Genomic DNA, 26,147 nt, shown 5'->3' with positions numbered 1-26,147 from the left:
GTTTCCGCTCGTTATATCAGCGCGATGTGGGCACGAATCGGCAAACCACTGCAAAAGATTGTGGAATTTTAAACATGGGCGAATTGCACCCAAAACCACTTGCGCTCGTGTTTTCCCCGCTCTTTTACCCCGGTTCAAGAATCAATTAGCGCCGGATCAGGCCCCGCCCACACAACCGGCCCCGCCCCCAGGCAGACATTACGAGATTCCGCCGATTGCGCTGGTTCGGGAAGGCTCTTCAAATCGCGCTCATTGTCTGAGGCGCACACGCACCAGTCGGCACGTTCTAAACAGATTTTACATATCAAACAATACTGAATTTACTGAGAAACCGACCAGTGTCCACCAATGAAAATATTAAATTGTTCAATATAATTTTTTAAGTCATTTTCAGTGATTTTAAAACAGGTTACTCACACATGGAGGACTGGACACCCTGATTAGAAATCTTATTCAAACATATAAACTTGACAGGGTAGATGCAGAGAGGATGTTTCCACTCATGGGGGAATCTAGAACTAGGGGGCATAGTTTCAGAATAAGGGGTTGAAGACAGAGATGAGGAGGAATTTCTTCTCTCTGAGGTTTGGGAATCTTTGGAATTATCTACCCCAGAGAGCTGTGGAGGCTGGGTCATTGAATATATTCAAGGCAGAAGGAGACAGATTCTTGAATGATAGGAGAGTCAAGGGTTATGGGGAACAGGCAGGAAAGTGGAGCTGAGTCCATGATCAGATCAGCCATGATCTTATTGAATGGTGGAGCAGGCTCGAGGGACCAAATGGCCTACTCCTGTTCCTATTTCTTACGGCTTTAACTGCTTATTTTTTGTGCCAAGCCCATTTGCAGCGGAATTAATAAAACTGCAGCAGGTTTCCGCTCTTAAATACAGCAAGGAATACTTTTTATTGGAAAGAAAAAACACTTACATTCGATTACTCTGTGCTGGTTCATGGGCGATTTTCAAGTTTGTGATGATGCAAATTAATTTTAGCAGAAACTTTGAAGTGTAACCTGTTTAAGAGCATTTGGGGCCAAATTTCCCGATTGCACCCCGAGCGTAAACTTTCCCCTTGATGTTTACACGAGGCTCAATGAATGTTCTTTTCGCTTTCTTGAAAGCGATGAGTGTAGCTCAGCATTTTAGTTCTCAATCAGTGCAGCGTTCACGTGTGAACATGAAATTGCCCTACACCCTCTTCAATCATTTGTGGTTCAAACTAACTGGGAGATCAGAGCTCAGTAGCTGCTAGGGAAGCAGGTGAAATTGAGTCCTGGGGATTTTTTTACTGTAAAAGTGGATTTTTATTTGTTTTTACTTTTCATGTTCTAGATTCAGTTTTCAGGGCACCCGACAGCCTCATAGTTAAAAATCATAAAACATGCAATTTATGACAAAAGCAGTAAGTAAATAGACAATATTTTAGAAACAGTCCGGAAACGCAGAAACTTAAGTTATAGTTTATTTTCATTTTACATATTAAAACAAATGTAATACTTTCTGATCCTGAATACATAACACGAAGCAACAAAATTGCATGGGACATGTTGCCATGTATTTAGTTGCAAAAGAATACGGGGGCCACCTCTCTTCCTGTCCTTTGTGGCTGGATTCCGACGTGCACGGGAGTCTTCTTTCTAGATGACTTGCAGAGCACCTAAGCATTCTACAAAGAAACCAGATATACAATGTGCGTTTATATGCATGTGCTGCAAATTTTTTAAATGAAAAAAAGCCCCGTCATTTTAAACTTCTGTTTTCTTCAGTTGGTCCCTGTACAGTAAGTGGCAGGGATGAGGGACTGGAGTTACATGGAGAGACTGGAGAAGCTGGGGTTGTTCTCCTTAGAGCAGAGAATGTTAAGAGGAGATTTAATAGAGGTGTTCAAAATTATGAAGGGGGTTTCGCTAGTGGATGAAGACGAACTGTTTCCACTGGCAGGAGGGTTGGTAACCAGGGGACATAGATTTAAGATCATTGGTAAAGGAACCAGAGAGGAGATGAGAATTTATTTTACGCAACGATTGTTATGATCTGCAACGCACTGCCAGAAAGGGTGGTGGAAGCAGATTCAATAGTATAGATAGATATTTGAAAAGGAGAAATTTGCAGGGCTATTGGGGAAAGAGCAAGGAGTGGGACTAAGTGGTGAGCTCTTTCAAAGAGCCAGCACAGGCACGATGGGTTGAATAGTCTCCTTCTGTGTTGTTTCATTCTTTGTACAGAAGGTTAATGTGCTCGAGAGAAAAAGGAAAATACCTACAAAAAAAAACTTAAGGTACTGGAGATCAAAACTCTGGAAACCATTCAAATATTTACAAAATGATGCAGAATAATTCCTTCCTGGCCCTGCTTATAAATACACAAATATTGCACAAGCTTCTCACCCGTATGCCAAGACTGTTAGTTGCAAAACCTACTTCCTGCACCATTGTGTACCATTGAATGAAACGCAAACAGATGTTTTGCCACCTGTAGCATTGGGAGTCTTACTTGTTGAATGAAGGTTCTGTGCAAACCGGATAGAAATCGAAGCAGCGTTGAATCTGCTCCGTACACTGTCCTTTTGACTTGTCATTGACTCATAAACTCCCCTTTCTGGGAATCGTACTTCCCACCCTGACCACTAACTGGAAGTGGTTCAGTGGTTGAAATGCCTACTTTGACAAATACTATATCAACAGCACAGCGTGCAGGTTAGGTTGTACAAAGTCTTTTCTTCCTCCTTTTAAAAGCACGAACTGTGCATTTGCCAAATAATGCTGAGTTACCATTGAGATTTGCTATAAACCATAAGATTTATCAGTTATGGAGCCTCATGATGCTATTTACAAAGGAATACCGCTTTAAACAAGTTGATGATTTAAACATAATAAATTTGTTTATAAGGTATGGACCTTTTTTTAAATTAAAAAAAAAAGTAATTACATTATCATGAAATAAAATAGTGGTGAACTTTTGATATGGCTTGGAGACTATTTGGTCTACTCCGCTTCCTGCTTCCTGTCTCCAATCTTTCGAGTGGAATTCAATAAAAGTGACTTCACAAACCTGAAATCCCATCAAAATAAGTATGTTTACATTTTTTTTTTTAATTGCCTTGGATGTCATTTAAAAGAATTAAACTCTCGACATGTTGTTTACTGATCATATTGTGTATTGAACAAAGCAGAAATTGTAATCCAGTTAGAATCATTGTTGCTTCATTGCAAAGTTTTAGGCAGATTGTTTAAAAACTTTAATGAATTACATCTGGTTTGTATCGAGTTAAGGTTTACAAGAAGCAGTAAAATATCTAGTCACTAAAACCACCTATTTCCGCCTCAGATCATCCGCGGCTGAAACCCTCATCCCTGCCTTAGTTACCTCTAGACGTGACTATTCCAATGCACTTCTGGCCAGCCTCCCATTTTCTACCCTACGTAAACTTGAGGTCATCCAAAACTCGGCCGCCAGTGTGCTAATTCGAACCAAGTCCCGCTCACCCATCACCCCTGTGCTCACTGACTTACATTGGCTCCCGGTTAAGCAACTCCTTGATTTTAAATCCCCTCTATGGCCTCGCCCCTCCCTATCTCTGTAATCTCCTCCAGCCCTACAACCCTCCAAGATCTTTGCTCTCCTCCAATTCTGGCCTCTTGAGCATCCTTACTTTTAATCGTTCCACAATTGGTGGCCGTGCCTTCAGCTACCTGGGCCCTAAGCTTTTGAAGTCCCTCCCTAAACCTCTCCACCTCTCTACTTCCCTCATAAGAACATAAAAAATAGGAGCAGGAGTAGGCTTTTCGGCCCTTCGAGCGTGCTCCGCCATTCAATAAGATCATGGCTGAACTTCTACTCCACTTTCCTGCATGAACCCATATCCCTTGATTCCCTTAATATGCAAAAATTTATCGATCTCTGTCTTGAATATACTCAACCACAGAGCTTCCACAGCCCTCTGGGGTAGAGAATTCCAAAGATTCACAACCCTCTGAGTGAAAAAATTTCTCCTCATCTCAGTCCTAAATGGCTGACCCCTTATTCTGAGACTATGGCCCCTGGTTCTCGACTCCCTAGCCAGAGGAAACAGCCTCACAGCATCTACCTTGTCAGCCCCCTCTCCTTTACGATGCTCCTTACAACCTCTTTGACCAAGCTTTGGTCACATGTCCTAATATCTCCTTAAGTGGCTCAGTGACAAACTTTGATAACGCTCCTGTGAAGCACCTTGGGACATTTTACTACGTTAAAGGCGCTCTATAAATATAAGTTGTTGTTGTCATGTTACTAAAGCTATACGAATAACATTTTTCACATTTAGTTTCAGATGATGAATTATCTGGGCAAGGGAAGTCAGAACATGTAACCAGCTGGGAAAGTCTGCATTGCGAACTTACAAAGGTGCTGTTGCCTTTTTCTGATTCTTTGGTTATGAAAGCAGTTCTAAATGTGGAGAATTTTGTGAGCAATTTTCCACTGTGAGCTGCACTTTGTTCTGTGTGGCCTGTTTCTTATACTGCATGGTCCCTTTAAACTTCAGCGTCTGCGCAATACTGACAGAATGCAGGGAGGTCCTCTTCCCTTCCCATGGACGGAGGAGCCCTCCCCAGGACACCAACGCAGCCTGCTTGCACATTGCAGAGGAGGGCACAAACAGAGATGTGGTCAAGAGGGCAAGGCTGCAGTGACACAAACCTTTCAATGATCTCAGTAGATCACGAAACGTTACTGCAAAGCCACACTCTACCTCAATCCTGCTGTGCTACTCATCACATCACCATCACTCTGCCTTCCCTACTCTACCCCTGCACATCCTTACTCACACCAACTTACCTTGCACTTTCGCCGCCGTGGAGGAGTTCCTTATCTGGCCCGAGGTAGGTGGGGTCGGGCAGCCAAGGTAAAGGGGAGGGAGGGGAGGCCAGGGCGAGGTTGGGCCCAGCGAATTTGGGGCGGGTGAAGTCAGGGCAGGCGAAGTCGGTTCGCCGAGGCGGGTGGAGTCCGGATATCGGAACATTTTCCGTTTTCCTGATGACCCCGCCACGGATCGGCCCGGTGTCCGGATTCTGGAACATTCTGGATTCCGGAACTCTGGATTTTGGAGGTCGAACCTGTGTGAGAAACATGGAATACATGAAGTAGAATAAAGTCTATTATTGGAAGGTAAATATAAGAAAAAAAGAATATGCAATTAAAGTAAATTAACTATCGCACGCCATTTAAAACATAGCGGCGAAGCCGATAACCAGTGCAGCCTGCCGGTTTTTGGACAATAATTCTGGATTTTATTTTACTGAATATCAAAGGGATTTTCTCAAAAATGTCCAGTTTTTGGAAAATTCCGATTTTCAGACAGCCGGATTTGAGACACTGCCAAGTGACTGTGGAGTAAGTAACCCGTAGTATGTGACAGAGGTTTCTTTTCCATAAGGCATCAATAAAAGAGATGTTTTCAAAACTTGTTTTGTCTAGTTAACGGGTTAATCTACTTTAAAAAAAAATTATGCAAACTCACATATCTAAAATTTCTATGGAGGCAGGTAAGAGATGTTAATTTGTACAGACCAGTGTCTCCTGAAGCAATATTACAGTACTAAACGTTGAACGAAGGTTGGGAGACTGAGGGGAAATATGGGTAATTGAGGCACGCAATGACACTGGTTCCCTCCCTATCTCTGTGACCACCTCCAGCCCTACAACCCTCCGGGATCTCCGCACTCCTCCAATTCCGGCCTCCTGAGCATCCCCGATTTTAATCGCTCTCCCATTGGCAGCCGTGCCTTCAGCTCCCTAGGCTCCCTAACCTCTCCGCCTACCTCTCCTCCTTTAAGACGCTCCTTAAAACCTACCTCTTTGACTAATCACCTGTCCCTAATATCTCCTTATGTGGCTCGGTGTCGAATCCTGTGAGGCACGTTGGGCCAAGAGGTGGAGACATTTAGGGAGGGAATTCCAGAGCTTAGGGCCCAGGCAGCTGAAGGCATGGCCGCCAATGGTGGAGCAAAGGTCATCGGGGGATGTGCAGGAGGCCAGAATTGGAGGAGCGCAGAGATCGCGATGGGTTGTAGGGCTGGAGGAGGTTACAGGAGGGATTTCAAAAGCAAATCTGCATGACAATAGTGAAGATTTTGTACGTGAAATGAGAACTTACCTTTCACTTTCAGGCACTGACTGACTGTACATTTCTGGCATTTTCTGCTTCTATTTTAGACTTGTGGTTTATTTTCTAACACAAGGACACAAAATTTACAGTTTGTTTTCTTTATAGAGCACAAGAGAAATAGAAACTAAAAAAAACGAAGGCAGGTTGAAGCTTTTCGTTTTGGATGCAGACACGCAGGTGAGGTTTCATTTTATTTGGTTAGTTTTTTTAAAACAATAAATAACGCTAGACCTGAAACTCCACCATTGTTTTAGGACTACGGGGGTGTAGTTCCGGCAAAGGGGACAGCAATTTGAGGACTTAAGTCAGATACACCAGACTTTCATCTGTTCTAAAAATATATGCTAAATGTAGGTGGAACTTGAACAATGGCCCTGAAATTGCGGCCTCTCCGTGTATACGGTGTGTGTGTATATACGGTGTGTGTATATACGGTGTGTGTATATACGGTGTGTATATACGGTGTGTGTATATACGGTGTATATATATATACGGTGTGTGTATATACGGTGTCTGAAGAGGCCCTGCAAGTTCTGGGGTTTAGGAACGCGAAGCGCATGCGTCACAATCCGGCACCTGTGAACTGTCAAAATTTCTTCTGACGAATCGCACGCGTCCCCAGGAGAAGGGCCTTCGCGGGCGGAGATTTGAGCTATTTGCCCAACTCCTGTCCAACGAATGTCTTTCAAACTCTTACGCCTGGTAAAAGTCACTCAGTTGTAGAAGGTGGCGGCTCACCACCACCTTCTCGAGGGCAATTGGGGATGGGCAATAAATGCTGGCCTTGCCAGTGACGCCCACATCCCGTGAATGAACAAACCAAAGTACCATCCTTCCCCGGCCTAGGCCTATTTGAGACTCTAGTCCCACACCAAGGTGGTTGACTCTTGACTGCCCTCGATCCAGAGGGATGAATTGGTGGGACACATGCAACATAAAGAACGAACATCTCATCACTGACCCAACAGCAGAGGTCCCTGGCTTCGACCTCCCTCGAAGACAGTGGGCAGCGCTCAACCCAATCCACGTGGGGCACGGGCGATGCAGCCCCCTGCTCCACAAGTGGAAGATGAGGGATGACCCGCAGTGCGACTGTGGCCATGAATCTCAGACCATGGAACACGTCACATCAACCTGCCCACTGAGAGCTGTTGCGGGAGGCACCTTGTTTCTCCACTTGGCATCTTGGGGCCATCGAATGAAGAGCCGAACGAGACAATGCATTATAAACGTTTCCTGATATACAAAAGTAGTAGTAGTAACTGCCCTCTGAAGAGGCCCAGCAATCACCTCAGTTGAATCAACACTAGTACCAGCGGTTCAAGAAGGAGGCCCATCACCACCACCTCAGGACAACAAGGGATGGGCAATAAATGCTGACCTTGCCAGCGATGCCCACACCCTGAGAATGAGTGAATGAATTAAAATAATCTCTCGTTATTTAAATGGTCTGAATCCACAACATAACTGGGTCGGCATGACGACGCACCGAGCAGAGGTCCCGCTCGCATGATTTCCTGTGCTACAATGAACCTGTAATTTTGAGCCGGCTGAAATTAACTGGTCTATAGTGCCTGAATATGCCCGTATAGATTATGTGAGAGCAGAGAGCTACAGTAAAATTGATTGAAACTGAAAAATAATGCGGTTCAGCAAATCATACAGAACAGGAGGAGGGCATTCAACCCATCGTGCCTGTGCCGGCTCTTTGAAAGAGCGATCCAATTAATCCCACCCCCTGCTCTTTTCCCATAGCTTTGCAGATGTTTTCCTCTTCAAATATTTATCCAATTCCCTTTTGAAAGTTACTATTGAATCTGCTTCCACCGCCCTTTCAGGCAGCGCGTTCCAGATCATAATAGTTGTTTGAATAATTTTTTTTTGTTCAATTTAAGAAACTTGACTTCTCTAATATTGAACCAGACGTGAAGCCATTTGAAGAGAAATTTGGAAAAAGGTTTCTGGTGAAGTGTAACGACTTGTCCTTCAATCTGCAAAGCTGCGTGGCTGAAAATGAAGAGGGGCCCACAACAAATGTAAGTTTAAGGGTCTCCATATTACAAAAAGGAGAGATAGAGGCACTGGAGAAGGTGCTAAAAAGATTCACATGGTTTGATTGCAGAACTGAGGTAGTTACAGTAATCAGGAAGGACTCAACAGGCTGGGGCTCTTTTCTCTAGAAAGACTATGGGGTGACCTAAAAGAGATATTTAAGATTATGAAAGGGTTTGATAGGGTAGACATAGAGATGATGTCTCCACTTGTGAGGGGAGTCCAGAACTAGAGGCCATAAATATAAACAGGGAATTCAGGAGAAACTTCTTCACCCAGAGAGTGATGAGAATGTGGAGCTCGCTACCACAGGGAGTGGTTGAGGCGAATAGTATAGATGCATTCAATGGGGAAGCAAGATAAGTATTCGAGGGAGAAAGCAATAGACGGATATGCTGATAGGGTGGGATGAAGAGGGGTGGGAGGAGGCTCGTGTAAAGCATAAACACCGGCATGGACCTGTTGGGCCGGATGGCCTGTCTGTGCTGTGCATTCTTTGTATTGTTGTAATACTGATCATTCTCTTTTTAAAAAAATATATATATATATTTTAGGTGGAGCCTTTCTTTGTCACTCTGGCACTATTTGATATCAAAAACACTCGAAAGATCTCGGCGGACTTCCATGTGGATCTAAATCACCCGACTGTTCGACACATGGTCTCAAACTCGGCCGCCATCATGAACGGTGGGGAGAGCTTAGCCACTTCCCAGAAATACGTCAATGGCATTCCGGAGAGTATGCTGCAGTATCCCAAACAGGTGTGGAAGGAAACTTGTCACGATGATATATTCCATCTCTGGCCTGAGATGATGTCGAGGCTTAAGTGGCTCATTCCCTCAAACTAAAGCTCTTTAATTGGTGTGCCCTCATTGAATTTGTTCAGAGATGTGTGGGACTTTTTCTTCAGAATTTGTAGGGAAGTACTGCAAAATTTTTGCAACATCCTTGAAACCTCGCTTGATAATCCTCTGGAATACTTTGGGTGATTCGATAACTTGCAGTTGGCTTAAAAGGTTTTGAACCGATGCACTTTGCAAAACTGAGTGATCGATTTTTGTTGGGCAAGGGTAGTGAGGGTTACGGAACCAAGGCAGGTAGATGGAATTAAGATACAGATCAGTCATGATCTCACTGAATGGCGGAGCAGGCTCGAGGGGCTGAATGGCCTCCTCCTGTTCCAGTGAAATGCTTAGCTCATTTTACCACCGCTTTAATTAATCAGTTGGGCCATATGGCCTGTTTCTGTTCTGTAAATCCTCTATTGTTTGATGACCATATAAAACATCAATCAACAAATTAGAGGTGTAGAAATATTACATTTTGTGCATAAGGTTGTTTAGTTCAAATCTTTTTTTAAAGAAAATATATTGGAGCTAAAATTCCGGCCTCGCCATGTCTGTATAGACCCGCGAGGCCCCACAAAAGCCGGCTTTCGGCGTGCAATGCGCATACACCAAAAACTGGCTTTTCCGATCTATCAAGTTTTGACTTGACAAATCCTCCGCATCCCCTAAGCTAGGACATTCACGAGGGCGAGATTGGGCTATTTACCCATCTCTTGCCCAGCGAATGTCCTTAAAACTCTTGTGCCTGGTTAAAAACAGGCGCATAGCCTACTTTTACCAGAATAAGAGTTTTAAAACATAAAAATAACATTGAAATGCACATTTTTATGTTTAAAAACCCTATTAAAACAAAAAAAATCCCCCAAATATTTATTTTTTTCTAAAACATTTAATTAACTTTTTAATTTTAATTAATTTTAAATATGTGAGGTGTTTTAAAAATTTTTTTTATGTTGTTTAATGTGTTTTGGTTTTTTTTTCTCATTGATAGCAACAAGAACTCGGAGATATGGAGTTCTCATCGCTATTAATGAGAATACTGAACCGTGATTGGTTGTCCAGTTACACGTGACTCCACCTTCTCCGTGCAAACTTCGAGGACGGGGGCGCGCTCCGAAACGCAGGAAGACAAGGCCTCCCACTGAAATCTCAGGCACTTTTGTAAAAAATTCTCGGGTCGGAGGCGTTGGTCCGATGGAAGCCTCCGACCCCAATTTCAGGCCCATTAGTTCAAGCCAATATTGCTATTCCGGCATAATGTAATTATTAGTCTGTGGAAGGATGTGTATTAGTGACTTTATGTGTAAATCTGGAATCAGAAGATATACCATGGAATGTTCACGTTTTGAATTTTGTCAGCCATGTCAGCCTCTGAGTCAGAAGGTCGTAGGTTCACGTCTCACTCCAGAGACTTGAGCACAAAAATCTAGACTGACTCCCAGTGCAATGCTGAGGGAGGTTGGAGGTGCCGTCTTTGAGATGAGACGTTTAGCCGAGACCCCTTCTGCTCTCTCAGGTGGACGTAAAAGATCCCACGGCACTATTTTGAAGAAGAGCAGTGGAGTTATCCCCAGTGTCATTGGCCAATACTTATCACTCAACCAACAGCACTAAAGTAGATTATCTGGTCATTATCACATTGCTGTTTGTGAGAGCTTGCTGTGCACAATTTTGGCTGCCGCTTTTCCCACATTATAACAGTGACTGCACTCCAAAAAGTACTTCATTGTCTGTAAAGTGCTTTGGGGGTCATCCAGTGGTCGTGAAAGGCGCTATATAAATGCAAGTCTGTCTTTTCTTTTTAGGGGATTTTTTCTGTCACATGCCCTCATCAAGATATATTTCTCGTAGCTCGAGTGGAGAAAGTTCTGCAAGGAGGCATCACTCAGTGTGCTGAACCGTACATGAAAAGCTCGGATTCAGCCAAGGTATAACGCTCAATAAACTATCGATTGCTTCCACCCACTTCTTTGCTTCACATCCTTTGTGATGTAACTTCTAAATAGATGGTGACTGAGTATGTCACATTAGTAGGGTTGAGTATGAAGATTTGTGCATCCATAACACTCAAACTGCTTTAAAGTAATGATGCATTTTGCAATCTTTCCCTTCCTAGACTCTGCCAACTCTTTTTTTGCACCATATCCACCCTTTTCCTGAAGGCAGTGGTTTGTATTTCCACTGGTGCCAGCAGTCATCTGGTACCTCATGGAATCATAGAAATTCACAGCACGGAAGGAGGCCATTTCGGCCCATCATGTCAGGGCCGGCCGACCAAGAGCTATCCAGCCTAATCCCACTTTCCAGCTCCTTCCTATCCACTCTATCCAAGCCCCTCAATGGGCCCAAATTTGGTCCTCTGGTTTTTTCGAAGCACCTCCGAGTCCCCCCCACTGACATTTTACATCAGAAGCAGCGCCCCAAAAAATCCTTGCGATCATGGCCAATTCTCGGGCCGTCTGTGGAGCTGGCGTGGCGCAGAACAAAGAGAGGGGGGGGGCGGAGCTAGGTCCCGGCGCGGAAAACAGTGCCGGGACCTCTGCACATGCGCGCCAGAGTCTGCGAGCATGTGCAGTAGCTCCTGGCAGGCCGTTTTGGCAAACGCGCGCTGCAGGCTGTGTGGGAGGGGCCGAAGCGCACTGTCCCTAGCCCTGGCCGAATGGGCTCCCTCATCGGCAGCCCACTGCCTTCCCCAAGGTAGGACTTCTATTTTTTTATTATTTACTGATTGATTTTGGTGCTTTAGGTGCAGGGTTCCTTCTATTGTATTTGTTAATTAATTGTTTATTACTTTTTGTGCTTTGTTTGGTGCTTGGTGGTGCTTTAAATGTAGTTAATTGCCGATTCCCTAACTGTAAGTAAAATCTTTCTGTGCGGACAAAAGTGGACACATACGCTGCCCTAAGTTAGTTTAGTACAACTTTTTTCTGACCAAATTGGCATAAATGGTGTAAGTGGCTGGGAACGCTCTCTTTTGGGGAAAAAAAAAACTGACCAAACAAAAAATCGAACTAACTCACTTACACTGGCGCAAATTACATGGCCATATTTGCAACTAAAAGGATACACCAGAAAAATCAAGTTACACCAAAAAAAAGGGTGCAATTCATGGGGAAATTTGAGCCCATAATTTTACATACCTCAATCAGGTCTCCCCTCAGCCTCTTCTGTTCCAAAGGAAACAGACCCAGCATCTGCAATCTTTCCTCATAGCCAAAATTCTCCAGTCCAGGCAACATTCTTGTAAATCTCCTCTGCACCCTTTCCAGTGCAATCACATCTTTCCTATAATGTGGTGATCAGAACTGCACACAGTACTCCAGCTGCAGCCTAACCAGTGTTTTATACAGTTCAAGCAGAACCTCCTTGCTTTTGTATTCCATGCCTCAACTAATAAAGGCATGTAGTCCATATGCCTTCTTAACCACCTTATCCACCTGGCCTGCTACCTTCAGGGATCTGTGGACCTGCACTCCAAGGTCCCTTTGTTCCTTTACACATTTCAGTGTGTATTTAATGTGTATTCCCTTGCCTTGTTAGACCTCCCCAAATGCATTACTTCACACTTATCCAGATTGAATTTCATTTGCCACTGTTCGCCCACCTGACCAGTACACTGATATCTTCCTGCAGTCCGCAGCTTTCTTCTTCATTATCAACCACACAGCTTATTTTAGTGTCATCTGCAAACTTCTTAATCATGCCCCCAACATTCAAGTCCAAGTCATTGATATATACCACAAAAAGCAAGGGACCCAGCACTGAGCCCTGCGGAACCCCACTGAATACAGCCTTCCAGTTATAAAAACACCCATCAACCATTACCCTTTGCTTCCTGCCTATAAGCCAATTTTGGATCCAACTTGCTACTTTGCCCTGGATCTCAAGGGCTTTTACTTTCGTGACAAGTCTGCCATGTGGAACCTTATCAAAAGCTTTGCTAAAATCCATATACACTACATCAAACGCACTACCCTCATCGACCCTCCTAGTTAACTCCTCGAAATATTCAATCAAGTTCATGAGAATCGACCTTCCCTTAACAAATCCATGTTGACTGTCCTTGATGAATCCATGTCTTTCCAAATGAAGATTTATCCTGCACTGAAGATTTTTTCCAGTAATTTTACCACTACCGAGATTAAGCTGACTGGCCTATAATTACTCGGTCTATCCCTTTCACCCTTTGTAAACAAAATTACAACATTAGCAGTCCTCCAGTCCTCTGACACCACACCTGTAGCCAGAGAGAACTGAAAAATGATGGTCAGAGCCTCTGCCATTTCCTCCTTTGCTTCTTTTAACAGCCTGGGATACATTTCATCCAGGCCTGGGGATTTATCCACTTTTAAAACTGCTAAGCACCTTAATACTTCCTCTCGCACTATGTTTACCTCGTCTAATATTTCACGCACCTACTCCCTCATTGCAAAGTCTGCATCGCCCCTCTCTTGTGTGAAAACAGAGGCAAAGTATTTATTAAGAATCATACCCACATCTTCTGCCTCCACACACAGATTTCCTTTGTGGTCTCTTAATGGGCCCCACTTTTTCTCTAGTTATCTTCTGGGTAACCATTTTTCATGCGCGAATCCCAGATGGAACGTTGGCCAATTCTGAGTTGCCTGATATGTATACACAATGGATATCAGGAGGCATTGGGAGGTGTTTCTGCCGCCCCCCCCACCCCATCTTCCCCTAAACTCCAGTCATAATGAGATCAAGGGCTGAAATTGCCCCGCGCCCCGTTTGAGGGCGGCAAGCCTCCGGGCCCGGGACTTATACCGCCCGGGCTGGAGTCCTGTCCCTGGCCTGCAGTTGGGCTTTGCATCCCTCAAACAAGAAGGAGCGCTGCCTCAGGCGCACCGACTCATTGGAGGGGCGCTCCCGGGGTGTCAGCGCGGTGCTGAAGAGGTCGCTACAACGCCCCTCCCCCACAGTTAAAGGGGAGGGCCGCTGCGCACTCTGCAGGCTCTTTGGTGGCCGCCACTGGGCCACCAGGGACGCGCGCGACCGGGCCAGCAGCCTGGCACCCAAAAGGGAGTGCTGCGTTGCATGATGGCAGCCCGGTCGAGGGAAGGGCCGCCATTGTCGGGCCGACCGAAGACTTGGCTGACAAAATAAAATGGCGGGCTGGGGCGCACACGGCCTCCCCTTTAAGGAGCGCCCCGGGTGGATGTCAGCGCCTGCGAAGCTGGCACCAGTATCGGCCCGTGCTGACCTCGTGGCCCGAGGTGCAATTTCCCCCGCGGGCACAAAGGAGTCGGCGCGCACGCCGATTACGTCATCGCCTGTTGCACGCCGGCCCAGGGCGTTAACGGTGGGGCGCGGCATTACCGGCAAATCGTCCCCAAAATCTCCGGCGATTCCGCCCAAGGCACTAACACCACCCTCCCCCGGGTGAAAAGGCCATTGCACATCGCAGGCGCTAACCGGGTGCAAGAAAGGAGCAATTTAAGCCCCATAGTGTCCCCACAATCAACTGCTGAACACAACCAAGGACTCGAACCTTTTCTGGCTGTGTGGCTTAGTACCGAAACCACAGGATGGATTTATCCATCGAGTTAAAAATTCTCATCCTCGTTTTTGAATCCCTCCGCTGCCTTGCTCCCTCCCTATCTCTCTAACCTCCTCCAGCCCCTCAATCCTTCGCGATCTCTGCGCTTCTCCAATTTCTGCCCTCTTGCGCATCCCCGATTTTCACTGCTCCACCATTGGCGGTTGCCTAGGCCTTGATCTCGTTGAATTCCCCCTCCCCCCCCCTTCAAAAAGCATCTCTGCCTCCTTTTTTAAGATGCTCCTTTAAAACCCATCTCACTTGTCCTAATATCTCCACATGTGGCTCGGTGTCAAATTTTATCTGATAATGTGCTTGTGAAGCGTCTTGGGATGTTTTACTACATTAAAGATGCTATAAAACTGCAAGTTGTTAATGTATTGACCTGCTAACCACAGCTTGCAGTATGATTGGAGGTTTAAATGCAGATTTTTGCTGTAATGCTTTAAAATACATGTCTATATTGTGATTGATATTAAATGGATTATATTCTGCAAGTACCTTTTATGACAAAGAGCCGATTGATGAGCTGATCAATCAATGACTATTGCAGGTTGCACAGAAAGTATTGAAAAATGCCAAGCAAGCCTGTGCAAGACTTGGACAGTACAGAATGCCTTTTGCCTGGGCTGCAAGGTAAGAGGGAACAAAACTGTTGGCCTAAAACCTTTTTTAAAAAAAAAAAGTAGCTAATGGAGAACCATGCATTATATTTGGTTATTAATCCTTGAGTGGAGCATAAACGCCGGCATGGACTGGTTGGGCCGAATGGCCTGTTTCTGTGCCGTATATTCGATGTAAATAATGCGGATGTACAAAATATCGGATATGAAGGAGTAAACTGCAACTCTATAATCTAGAAAGTTCTCACGTCCGAAGTCATCAGGCTGAAGTTTTGACCAACATCTGGAGTTCCTGAATTAAATTATTAAACTATAATGCTTAGAAATTGGGGTGCGCCCCGTTTGGGGGCAGTCATACTTGCGGGGTACGAGACTTTGCGCCGGGCACAGAAGTCTCGCGATAAATTGGGGTTACCGCCCCCGAATGGATGGGGAGCGCAAAATCAAACGCTCCACTCCATTTCTGGGGCAGTGGCGGGGCGGGTGCCTCGTGAGCGCTACGCACTGGGCCGCGTAGGAAGGGCTCTTCCCCGACGTCCAGGGAAGGGCCCAAGCTGCACACTCTGCATTAATGAAAGGTTCCTACCTGGACCACTGGGGAGCGGGGGCAGCCGCGCGATTAGCCCGGCACTCGAGCAGGGTGCCGGCCTGAACGATCGCGGCACGGACCCCGTCTCCGAATCGGCAACGGTGAGTAAAACAAAACCGGGGTCTATCTTGAGGAACAGCAGGCCACTTCCCCTTTAACTCTCGCCCCGCTAGCCCCAACTGACCCCAATATCTTCCCCCTAAATCATCTCTTGCTATTGATTCTATTTTAATAACTTGTACTGGATGTTTTGAAATGAAAGTTTTCAACTAATGTGCTGCTCATCAATATAAGGTAGTCACTAATAAATCCAATCGGGAATGCAGGAGAAACTTCTTTACCCAGAGAGTGGTGGGAATGTGGAACTCACTGCCATAGGGAGTGGTTGAGGCAAATAGCATAGATGGATTTAAGGAGAAGCTCGATAACCACATGAAGGAGAAAGGAATAGAAGGTTATGCTGATAGGGTGAGATGAAGTAGGGTGGGAGGAGACTTGTGTGGAGCATTAACAACGGCACGCAGCTGTTGGGCTGAATGGCCTGTTTCTGTGCTGGTAAAGTCTATGAAATTCTCCTCTCCATTTCCATTATAGTCTATTCTGAGTTCAGTAATGAAGCTATTCAACTTGCATAACTGCTACAAATTTGTGGAGGAATAATTTACATTTGATCATGGTACTGTTGGACGCTTGTATGTGGCGTGGAAACTTTGAACAGAATTGCTGTAGTTAACACACAAAGTAGGGATTTACTCTGAAAACATGGCTTAATCCAAATAAAAATAGCATTGCCTATATTTCTGGCATTTATTTGGCTGTAAGCTTTTTAAGGTTTTGAGTATCGAAGTTTTATTTCTTTATTAACGAGTGTTTTATTTTGTCCATTGTCTGTTTTCAAGTTGCGGTTTTGCTCACCGTTTAAAGTTCTGTTTTCCCTTCATTAGACCCATCTTCCGAGACACTCAAGGAACTCTTGACAAAAGTGCCCGATTTTCTGCACTTTATAGACAAGACAGCAACAAGCTCTCAAATGAAGATTTGTTAAAATTGTTGTTGGACTTCAGGAAGTGAGTGCGCTCTTTTTATCTGGTACAGTTCTTAAAGCTATAGTTGTAAATCTTGTGGAAAAATTAAGAGTTTCTGAAATCCATTTGGACACAAGTCCACTGTGCTCACTTCATATTTTAATAGTGCAGAGTTTTTATACACAATACAATCCAAATCTGTTCTTTGTAAGGCTTTGAAATATCACTTACTATTTTGTAGCTCTTGTGTACGTTGAAATAATTATGATACTGGTTTCTCATTTGCTTTCTTCAATATCCACCTAAAACCTGGTTAACCTTGCCTTTCAATATTGTTTTCCGGTTAATTAGACCAGAAAAGATGTCTAAGTTTCCAGTTATTTTGGGGAACCTGGATATCAACATCGACAATGTGGCTTCAGATTTTCTGAGTAAGTTTACTTCAGAATTCTCATCCTTGTGTTCAAGTCTTGCCATGGCCTCGGCCCCTCCCTATCTCTGGAACCTCCAACAACCCTCCAAGATCTCTGCGCCAATTCTGGCCTCTTGTGTGTCCCCAATTCCATCGTCCGACCATTGGCGCTCGTGCCTTCAGCTGCCTAGGTCCCAAACTCTGGAATTCCCACCCGAAACCATGCCTCTACCTGTCCTCCTCTAAGATGTTCCTTAAAACCTACCTCTTTAACCAAGCTTTTGGTCACCTGTCCTCATATCTCCTAATGTGCCTTGGTGTCACATTTTGTTTGTTAATGCCCCTCTAAAGTGCCTTGGAACGTTTTACCATGTTAAAAACACTATATAAATGCAAGTTGTTGTTATGACTAAGACTATTTGTTCATACATTTCTGAATCTAATGTGTGCTATATTTGTGTGTGTTTTGTAGCTTGTGTAAACTCCTCGTATATCCCAGTGAAACGTTTTGAAAATGGTACCAAGGTCACAGTTACTCATGAAGTGGAGGAATTTTTTCCCTGTATAGCCAAACTTTCTCAGCCTTTCACCACCTATAACAATCATTTCTATGTTTACCCAAAACATCTGAAGTATGACAGTCAAAAATCCTTTGCAAAAGTGAGTAAAAAATGTGAAATTTTGCATGTGTTGAATTTTGAATGTTGAATAGTTACTTTTGTTCTTAAATCTCAATTGTTGAAATTTTAGTCTTTCAAGTTTTTGGTTTCATTATCAATTATTTCTCTCTCTTTACCGCAATTTTTTAATGCTTCCTTCCCTGGAGCCTTGTTGAGATGTTGGGTACCCTCTGGTAACTCGAACACTTTTGGCCATCATCCGGTCACCATCTGGACACTTGAGTGTTGACAGACTGTTGCCCACAGCTAGCATCCCAAACGAGCCCAATCCTGTCCTTTCCTGATGTCCAAGTGTGTACCAGAGCAAGGATCAACGGTCAGTGCTCAGGAGTAGATAGCTTGGCCAATTCTCTCCGCCCCTGCCCAATCCATCAATCCTGAGCCCAGTCACAGCACCTCAAGTACCGCTCCAGTCTAATGCAGTGCACGAGAGATCAAGGCTGCAACCTGGCTGTTGCAATGAGCTAAACCATCGGGTTCTCTACCATGTTGGCTCAAAAAGCTACAGCTTGTGCTAGCAAAAAACAAGAGTGGTTTCAAAAGCAAACATCGATGGGAGGTGATTTGGGTGTGAGTGCTTTGCAGTTGAGAGTAGAATATCTTTTGGCACTATGTTTTTAACTGAGTTGATGAACAATCTCAGGAAAAGCTGGAGAAGGTGAAGCAGCTTGATGTGTGCAACACCCACGGGTGCTTCATCGTGTTTATTGTCGCTTGTGGCACAGCCTAATTATAATCTGTCTTGGCAGGTTTAGCATGTATGATGTTCTGTGTTATTTCAGCATAATCGCATCAAGATTATGCAAATTCTATTAAACTGAATTGAGAGCAGGAAAAGTTCTTGGTGATAAATGCAAGTTCTATCTTTCCTTCAGTGACATCAATCACTCAACGCATGGCGGTTCGCTTCCATTTTTCTTTAGCAATTTGCTAGAGCGAGTTATAACATAAGAATTAGGAGCAGGAGTAGGCCATTCGACCCCTCGAGCCTGCTCCACCATTTAAGAAGATCATGGCTAATCTTCAACCTCAACTCCACATTCCCGCCCGATGTCCATAACCCTTGATTTCCCTAGAGTCCAAATATCTTCCTATCTCAGCCTTGAATATACTCAATCATTCAGCATCCACAGCCCTCTGGGGTAGAGAATTCCAACGATTCACATCCCTCATCTCCTCATCTCAATTCTAACTGGCCAATCCCCTTATTCTGAGACTCTGACCAGTGTTCCCTCTAATTTTCTTTTTGGGTGCACGGCCCCTTTAATGGGCTACGCCGTCCATTCATATTTCTGCACACGCGCTGTTTTTCCATGGATAGGCCGATCAGCCGGCTGTGCGGGACCTCCAGATCACTGCACGGCCGCGCGGTTTAACGGGAACATTGACTGTGACCCCTAGTACTAGACTTCTCAGCCAAGGGAAACATTCTTCCTGCATCTACTCTGTCAAGCCTTCTAAGAATTCTATGTTTCAATGAGATCACCTCTCATTCTTCTAAACTCCAGGGAATATAGGCCTAGTCTACTTAATATAGGAAAGACCATGTAATTCCGATGACTATATTACAGCATACTTTTATGAAATCGTTTTTCCGACTGCAGGTTCATTTATTAAAAATGAGATCAATGTCACAGAATGAAAGACCTTGCATTTATATGGCACCTTTCACATCCTCGGAACATCCCAAAGTGTTACACAACTAATGAAATGTAGTAATTGTGATGTCGGCCATCATGGCAGCCAATCTCTGCACAGCAAGGTCTCACCAACAGCAGATGAGATAAATTAACAGTTATTTTCTTTTGGTGGTGTGTGAAGGAACATTGTTGTCCAGGACGCTGTGGGAACTCTCTGCTCTTTTCAGAGAGAGTGCCCTCGGATCTCGTACAGTTACCTGGACGGTCAGATGGAGCCTCGGTTTAAGGTCTCATCCGAAGGCTGGTATTTACAGCAGTGCAGCATTCCCTCAGTACAGTACTGAAGTCTTTGCCTAGGTTATGTCCTCGAGTGCTGGAGTGAGATTTGAACCCACATCCCGACTCAGGAGGCGAGAGTGCTACCTACTTCGCCAACCTGACTCCAAGTCCCATTTCATTCTTGGATTTTAGCTTTTTCAGGTTGTGGGCAGGTTATATTTTTAAACGCGCAAAATTGGGTAGCTGATTATATGTGTCAAATTTGATTTGCTAACGCTCCTGTGAAGCTCCTTGGGACATTTTACTACGTTAAAGGTGCTATATAAATGCAAGTTGTTGTAATTTACTCGACAGGCTAATATTTTGGAATCCTGCAGATGCTGTAAATTTCATCCACTGACCTTTAAATAGCGAGAGAGATTATGTTGGAACAGTTCATGTGTTGAGGATAGTGTGGTAATCCAGTCTAGTTGATTAGCACCTATGTTGTCTGTGCGTAAGACATTTTCTTTTTGTTTAGGCGAGGAATATTGCAGTCTGCATCGAGTTCAAGGATTGTGACGAGGAAGACACACAACCTCTGAAGGTTAGAATGGATTTTGATCTCGAGGATTTTCCTTTGTATAAAACAAAATAACTTTGAACTGAAATAAACTATTCTTTGAAAATGATTAACAAACTGCAATGTAGTGACACTTAATTTTGGTTATATTATATATCACAGCACCAACAGATCCGTGCCGGTGTTTATGCTCCACCCACCCGACCATCTTACTCTATCTACATATACTTCTATTCCGTTCTCCCTCATATGTTTATCTAGCTTTCCCTTAAATGCATCTATGCTGTTCGCCTCAACCACTCCCTGTGGTGGTGAGTTCCACATTTTCACCACTCTCTGGGCAAAGAAGTTTCTCCTGAATTCCCCATTGGATTTAATAGTGACTATCTTATATTTATGGCCCCTAGTTCTGATCTCCCCCACAAGTGGAAACATCTTCTTCAAGTAAGCCCTATCAAACCTTTTCAGAATCTTTAAAGACCTCTCTCAGGTTGCCCCTCAGCCTTCTCTTTTCTGGAGAAAAGAGCTCCAACCTTTTCAATCTAGGTATAAACTCTCAATTCTGGTATCATCCTTGTAAATCTTTTTTGCACCTTCTCCCGTGCTTCTATATCCTTTATGTCACATGGAGACCAGAACTGTACACAGAACTCCCAAGTATAGTCTAATTAAGGTTCTATACAAGTTTGCTCATTTTTCTGATGACTTGTGTTTGAAGATGCCGATATATAGATGCCTCAGATTGTGGATTTTTGCGTTACAGTACATGTATGTACTAACGATTGGTGCGATTTATTCTTATCCTTTTCATAGTGTATCTATGGACGGCCGGGGAGTCCTGTGTTTACGAAATATGCCTTTGCAATGGTTTTACATCATCACCAAAACCCCGAGTTCTACGATGAGGTAAAGAAGTGACGATATATTGGAGCACATCACGGATTGATGCTTGCAGTGCTGCTGTGTCATTAATTTTTTGGATTGGCGCCCAGTGGATTGAGCTGGTGTTTTTGTGGCGAATTTTAGCACAAGTCTGTTCTGTTTGTGTTTCAGATTAAAGTAGAGCTGCCAACCCAGCTCCACGAGAAGCACCACTTGTTGTTTACCTTCTACCACGTCAGCTGTGATAACTCCAGCAAAGGCACCACGAAGAAGAAGGAAACCATTGAATCCCAAGGTTTTACTTACATTCACTTTTTTAAAACAAAGCTGGGTGCAATGGCCTTATGTACAAGAAAGAGAGAAAGACTTGCATTTATATAGCGCCTTTCGCCACCCCGGGATGTCCCAAAGTGCTTTACAGCCAATGAAGTACTTTTGGAGTGTAGTCAGTGTTGTAATGTGGGAAACACAGCAGCCAACATGCGCACAGCAAGCTCCCACAAACAGCAACTTGATAAATGACCAGATCATACTTTTTTTTCCAAATAGGAACAGAAAATGCTGGACACACACTCAGCAGTTCAGCTCTGAAACATTAACTCTGTTTCTCTCTACACAGATGCTGACCTGCTGAGTGTTATTTTGCTTTTATCTTTTTAAAAAAAAAAAAGTGATATTGATTGAGGAATAAATATTGGCCAGGACATTGGGGAGAACTTCCCTGCTCATCTTCGAAATAGTGCCATGGGATCTTTTACGTCTACCCGAGAGAGCAGACGGGGCTTCGGTTTAATGTCTCATCCGAAAGCAACATACAGACGCAGTGCAGCACTCCCTCAGTACTGCACTGTATGAACTTGTATAAATTTCCCCTTATTATTTAAACAATTATTCATGTGCTAATAGCACAGTGCAATTTCACTGCAATCCTGTTGCAAACCCTGCGTCATGTGACTTTCATAGTCATCTAACGTTTCCAATATGAAGCATTTTTCTTACTTCAACAATACATGACAAGTTTAAATCGGCGGTTTAAAAAAAGAAAATGACAGAATTGAATCTACTTGTGTCAGAATGAGATAAATTGGGTGTAAGGCAACCCTCACTTGTTTATTATGGGCCAGAATTTGCAGTTGGAGTTGTACATTTTTGGAGTACGCCTCCAATCCGATTTTTAAAATATCCGCACTTACTTTTAGGCTCCTGGGCTTCGGAATCTTTTGGTCCTAGTCCTGCAGGCGTACTCCTGCTAAATAAAGACCCACGGATCCCAGGGACGCAGGTGGCTCAGAAGCATCTCTGGATTCACATGGGCCCAGCCCTCCAATCAAAAGCGAGGATTCCTCATATGCTTATAAGGATTCCATTTACGAATGGATTTTCCCATTAACATATGAGAATAAAAATAAATGTTCCCATTTTCACATTTAATTAAAAGGCCCTCAATACAATAAAAATGTCATTTTTTGAAAAATAATTTTGAATGTTTTAATTTTGGGGAACACAAAATCCGGGCCAATTAAATTAATTGTATAAGCTGGAGATGTTAAAATATTGACACTCAGTTGCTGGATTTAATGTTTCTCAGTTGAAGAGTTCCCCATGTTTCAGTATTTACTTCAGTTTCTATAATAACTTGAATTTCTAAACCTTAACATCATCACTTTTTTATTCACCAACCTTTGTATTTAGAAAGGAGTCAGGTTTAATGTCTTTATTTCCAGATGTGTCGTTCCCTGCCTCCTCCCCCCCCCACCCCCCAACCGTTGTTCTCCTTAAACATTATATACTGTAATTTTCAGTTTATAAAAAGGATTGCAGTCTTCTGGAACTGTGACTGAATTCAGCGCTGGGGGGGGGGGCTTTCTGTCAGCTGTTTTGCCATTGATGTAAAGTTTGTGGCTGCAAATGGTGACTTGCCAAAAGTTAATGTAATCTCTGAACTAATAGTTCTAACAGCCTTGTTTCCCACCCCTGCAGTTGGCTATGCCTGGCTTCCATTGCTGAAAGATGGTCGGGTTGTGACCAATGAAAATCAGATATCCGTCTCAGCTAATCTACCCGTTGGCTACCTTAGTTACCAGGAGCTTGGAATGGGGAAGGTGAGATTGTTGCTTCCCCCTTGGCCATTATTTGAATGATTAACAAGCTTGTACAATCACAGTTGGCCTGTTCTACCACATTCCTGTGTGTGTGCAGTAGCTCTTAGAGCACCATGCCAATTCACGGCAGTGCTTAATGTCATTTACATATGTTCACCTCTTCCTTTTTTAATACATTGTAGAAAATACCTTTTTCTTGGTACTGCTCCTTACAACAATAACCTGTATTTATATAGCGCCTTTAACATGGTGAAACGTCTCAAGGCGCTTCACAGGAGCGATTATGAGACAAAAAAATTGACACCGAGCCACTTTAGGAGAAATTAAGGCAGGTAACCAAAAGTTTGGTCAAAGAGGTAGGTTTTAAGGAGCGTCTTGAAGGAGGTAGAGAGGCGGCGAGCATTAGGGAGGGAATTCCAGAGGTAAGGGCCCAGGCAGCTGAAGGCACGGTCACCAATGGTTGAGCGCTTATAATCAGGGATGCTCAAGAGGGCAGAATTGGCGGAGCGCAGATATCTCCGGGGGTTGGGGGAGAGTGAGGGCCATGGAGCTGGAGGAGTTTAGAGATAGGGAGGGACGAGGCCATGAAGGGATTTTAAAACGAGGGTTAAAGGGGACCCACTGCACCTTAAAAGAATTCAGGATAAACTTCTTTACCCAGGGAGTGATTAGAACGTGGAACTCGCTACCACGGGGAATGGTTGAGGTGGATAGCATAGATGCATTTAAGGGGGATCTGGAAAAGTACATGGGGGAAGAAACATAGAAACATAGAAAATAGGTGCGGGAGAAGGCCATTCGGCCCTTCGAGCCTGTCCCGCCATTCAATGAGTTCATGGCTGAACATGCAACCTCAGTACCCAGAAAGGAATAGAAGGGTATGCTGATAGGGTTAGCTAAAGAAAGATGGGAGGTGGAATGAAACAGTTGGGCCGAATGGCCTGTTTCTGTGTTGTGCATTCTGTGTAACCACTTAGTGTGGGACTGGAGTCATGTAGGCTAGACAGTTAGGCATGGCAGATACCTCTTCCCAGAGGATGAACGAAACAGTTAGCTGTTTACTGACAATCCGGCAGCTTTCATTGTCATTTATTCTGGTGCCAGATCCCAAATTGCCAGATTTATTGAAGTTAATTTCACAACTTGCTTTTTGAGCTGGGCATCTCTTGGTAGCTAGCCCAGAACCAGAACCCCAACACCATCTGCTCTCAAATTCCTCATTTTCAGTTTTGAACTTTTTAGTCTTCAGTTGATCGCTTGTGATGAAAAAGTATGTGAGGAAGTCACGAGCTGTCTCATTTTGCACTTTCATTCTACTATGCAACAAACCAGTAAAATAAACTGCGAGACAGAGAAAGAATCATTTTGTGTGTGTCTGGAGTTGGGAACCTGTGATTGTTTCAGTATTTGAAGATATTATTATGAATGAATAAGGGTACAGTAGCATAGTGGTTATGTTACTGGACGTGATCCAGAGACATGAGTTCAAATCCCACCACGGCAGCTGGGGAATTTAAATTCAGTTAATTAAATAAATCTGGAATGAAAAGCTAGTACAGGTTGAACCTCCCATATCTGGAACCCTCGGGACCTTGCCTATTCTGGATAAGGGATTTTTCTGGATGAGGGGTGGTCATATTAAATTGGATGGTACAGGGACTGAGCAAGGGGATATCGGGGCTGGCTGGCTTGGGGCTGGGAGTGCGACAGAGAGATCAGGGGGGCGGGGGGGGGGGGCAATGGATCGCAGGGTCAGGCCAGTGATTGCGGGAGTTGGCAGCGAGGAAGGACTTCAATTTATTCATGTCGGAGTCCTGCGCATGTGCCACCTGGTGGCTGGGACTGGTTCTGGACGAGGGGTGGTTCTGGACGAGGGAAGTTCAACTGGCATCAGTAATAGTGACCATGAACCTTAGCGGATTCTCATAATGTTCACTAATGCCCTTTAGGGAAGGAAATCTGCCGTCCTTACCTGGTCTGGCCTCTTTGTGACTCCAGAGCAACAGCAATGTGTTTGACTCTTAACTGCTCTCTGCGGTTCAAGAAGGCAGCTCACCACCATCTTCTGAAGGGCATTTTGAGACAGGAAATAAATGCTGGCCTTGCCAGCGACACCCACATCCTATGAACAAATCATTTTTAAAAATGTTGCTGAGCTACATGGTGATCTCGCACATAAGAAATAGAATTATTCAATAAGATCCTGTCTGATCTTCAACCTCAATTCCACTTTACAACCCGATCCCCATATCCCTCGATTCGCTTAATATCCAAAAATTTATCAATCTCAGACTTGAATATACTCACTGTACATTGGCTTTGGGGCGTGATTAGGTGTCTCCATTCTCCACTGCATGACTGTCATCATCATAGGCAGTCCCTCGGAATCAAGGAAGACTTGCTTCCACTCTTAGAATGAGTCCGTCGGTGGCTGAACAGTCCAGTACGAGAGCCACTGACCCTGCCACAGGTGGGACAGACAGTCGTTGAGGGTAAGGGTGGGTGGGACAGGTTTGCCGCACGCTCTTTCCACTGCCTGCGCTTGGTTTCTGCATGCTCTCGGCGATGAGACTCGAGATGTTCAGCGCCCTCCCAGGTGCACTTCCTCCACTTAGCGCGGTCTTTGGCCAGGGACACCCAGGTGTCAGTGGGGATGTTGCACTTTATCAGGGGGGCTTTGAGGGTGTCCTTGTAATGTTTCCGCTGTCCACCTTTGGCTCGTTTGCCATGAAGGAGTTCCGAGTAGAGCG

General features: G+C 44.3%; 1 protein-coding gene across 5 annotated transcripts in view; it reads left to right on the top strand.

Annotated features, from left to right (window-relative positions):
- Positions 1–26,147, top strand: part of LOC139274972 (dedicator of cytokinesis protein 9-like) — a 455,604-nt gene that overhangs the window by 223,264 nt on the left and 206,193 nt on the right. For all 5 annotated transcript variants that reach the window (XM_070891774.1, XM_070891771.1, XM_070891772.1 and 2 more), the window contains 13 exons: positions 4,305–4,384; positions 6,252–6,323; positions 8,042–8,182; positions 8,753–8,959; positions 10,852–10,974; positions 15,157–15,239; positions 16,760–16,882; positions 17,192–17,271; positions 17,725–17,912; positions 20,372–20,437; positions 21,227–21,319; positions 21,467–21,590; positions 23,276–23,397. In XM_070891774.1, the coding sequence (XP_070747875.1) occupies positions 4,305–4,384; positions 6,252–6,323; positions 8,042–8,182; positions 8,753–8,959; positions 10,852–10,974; positions 15,157–15,239; positions 16,760–16,882; positions 17,192–17,271; positions 17,725–17,912; positions 20,372–20,437; positions 21,227–21,319; positions 21,467–21,590; positions 23,276–23,397 (1,502 nt within the window). The remainder of the gene's footprint in view (positions 1–4,304; positions 4,385–6,251; positions 6,324–8,041; positions 8,183–8,752; positions 8,960–10,851; positions 10,975–15,156; positions 15,240–16,759; positions 16,883–17,191; positions 17,272–17,724; positions 17,913–20,371; positions 20,438–21,226; positions 21,320–21,466; positions 21,591–23,275; positions 23,398–26,147) is intronic.

This window comes from Pristiophorus japonicus, chromosome 10 (assembly GCF_044704955.1).
Source record: "Pristiophorus japonicus isolate sPriJap1 chromosome 10, sPriJap1.hap1, whole genome shotgun sequence".
Taxonomy (NCBI): Eukaryota; Metazoa; Chordata; class Chondrichthyes; family Pristiophoridae; genus Pristiophorus; species Pristiophorus japonicus.
Note: the sequence above shows the minus strand (reverse complement) of the source record. Positions and strands in the feature narration are given on the sequence as shown.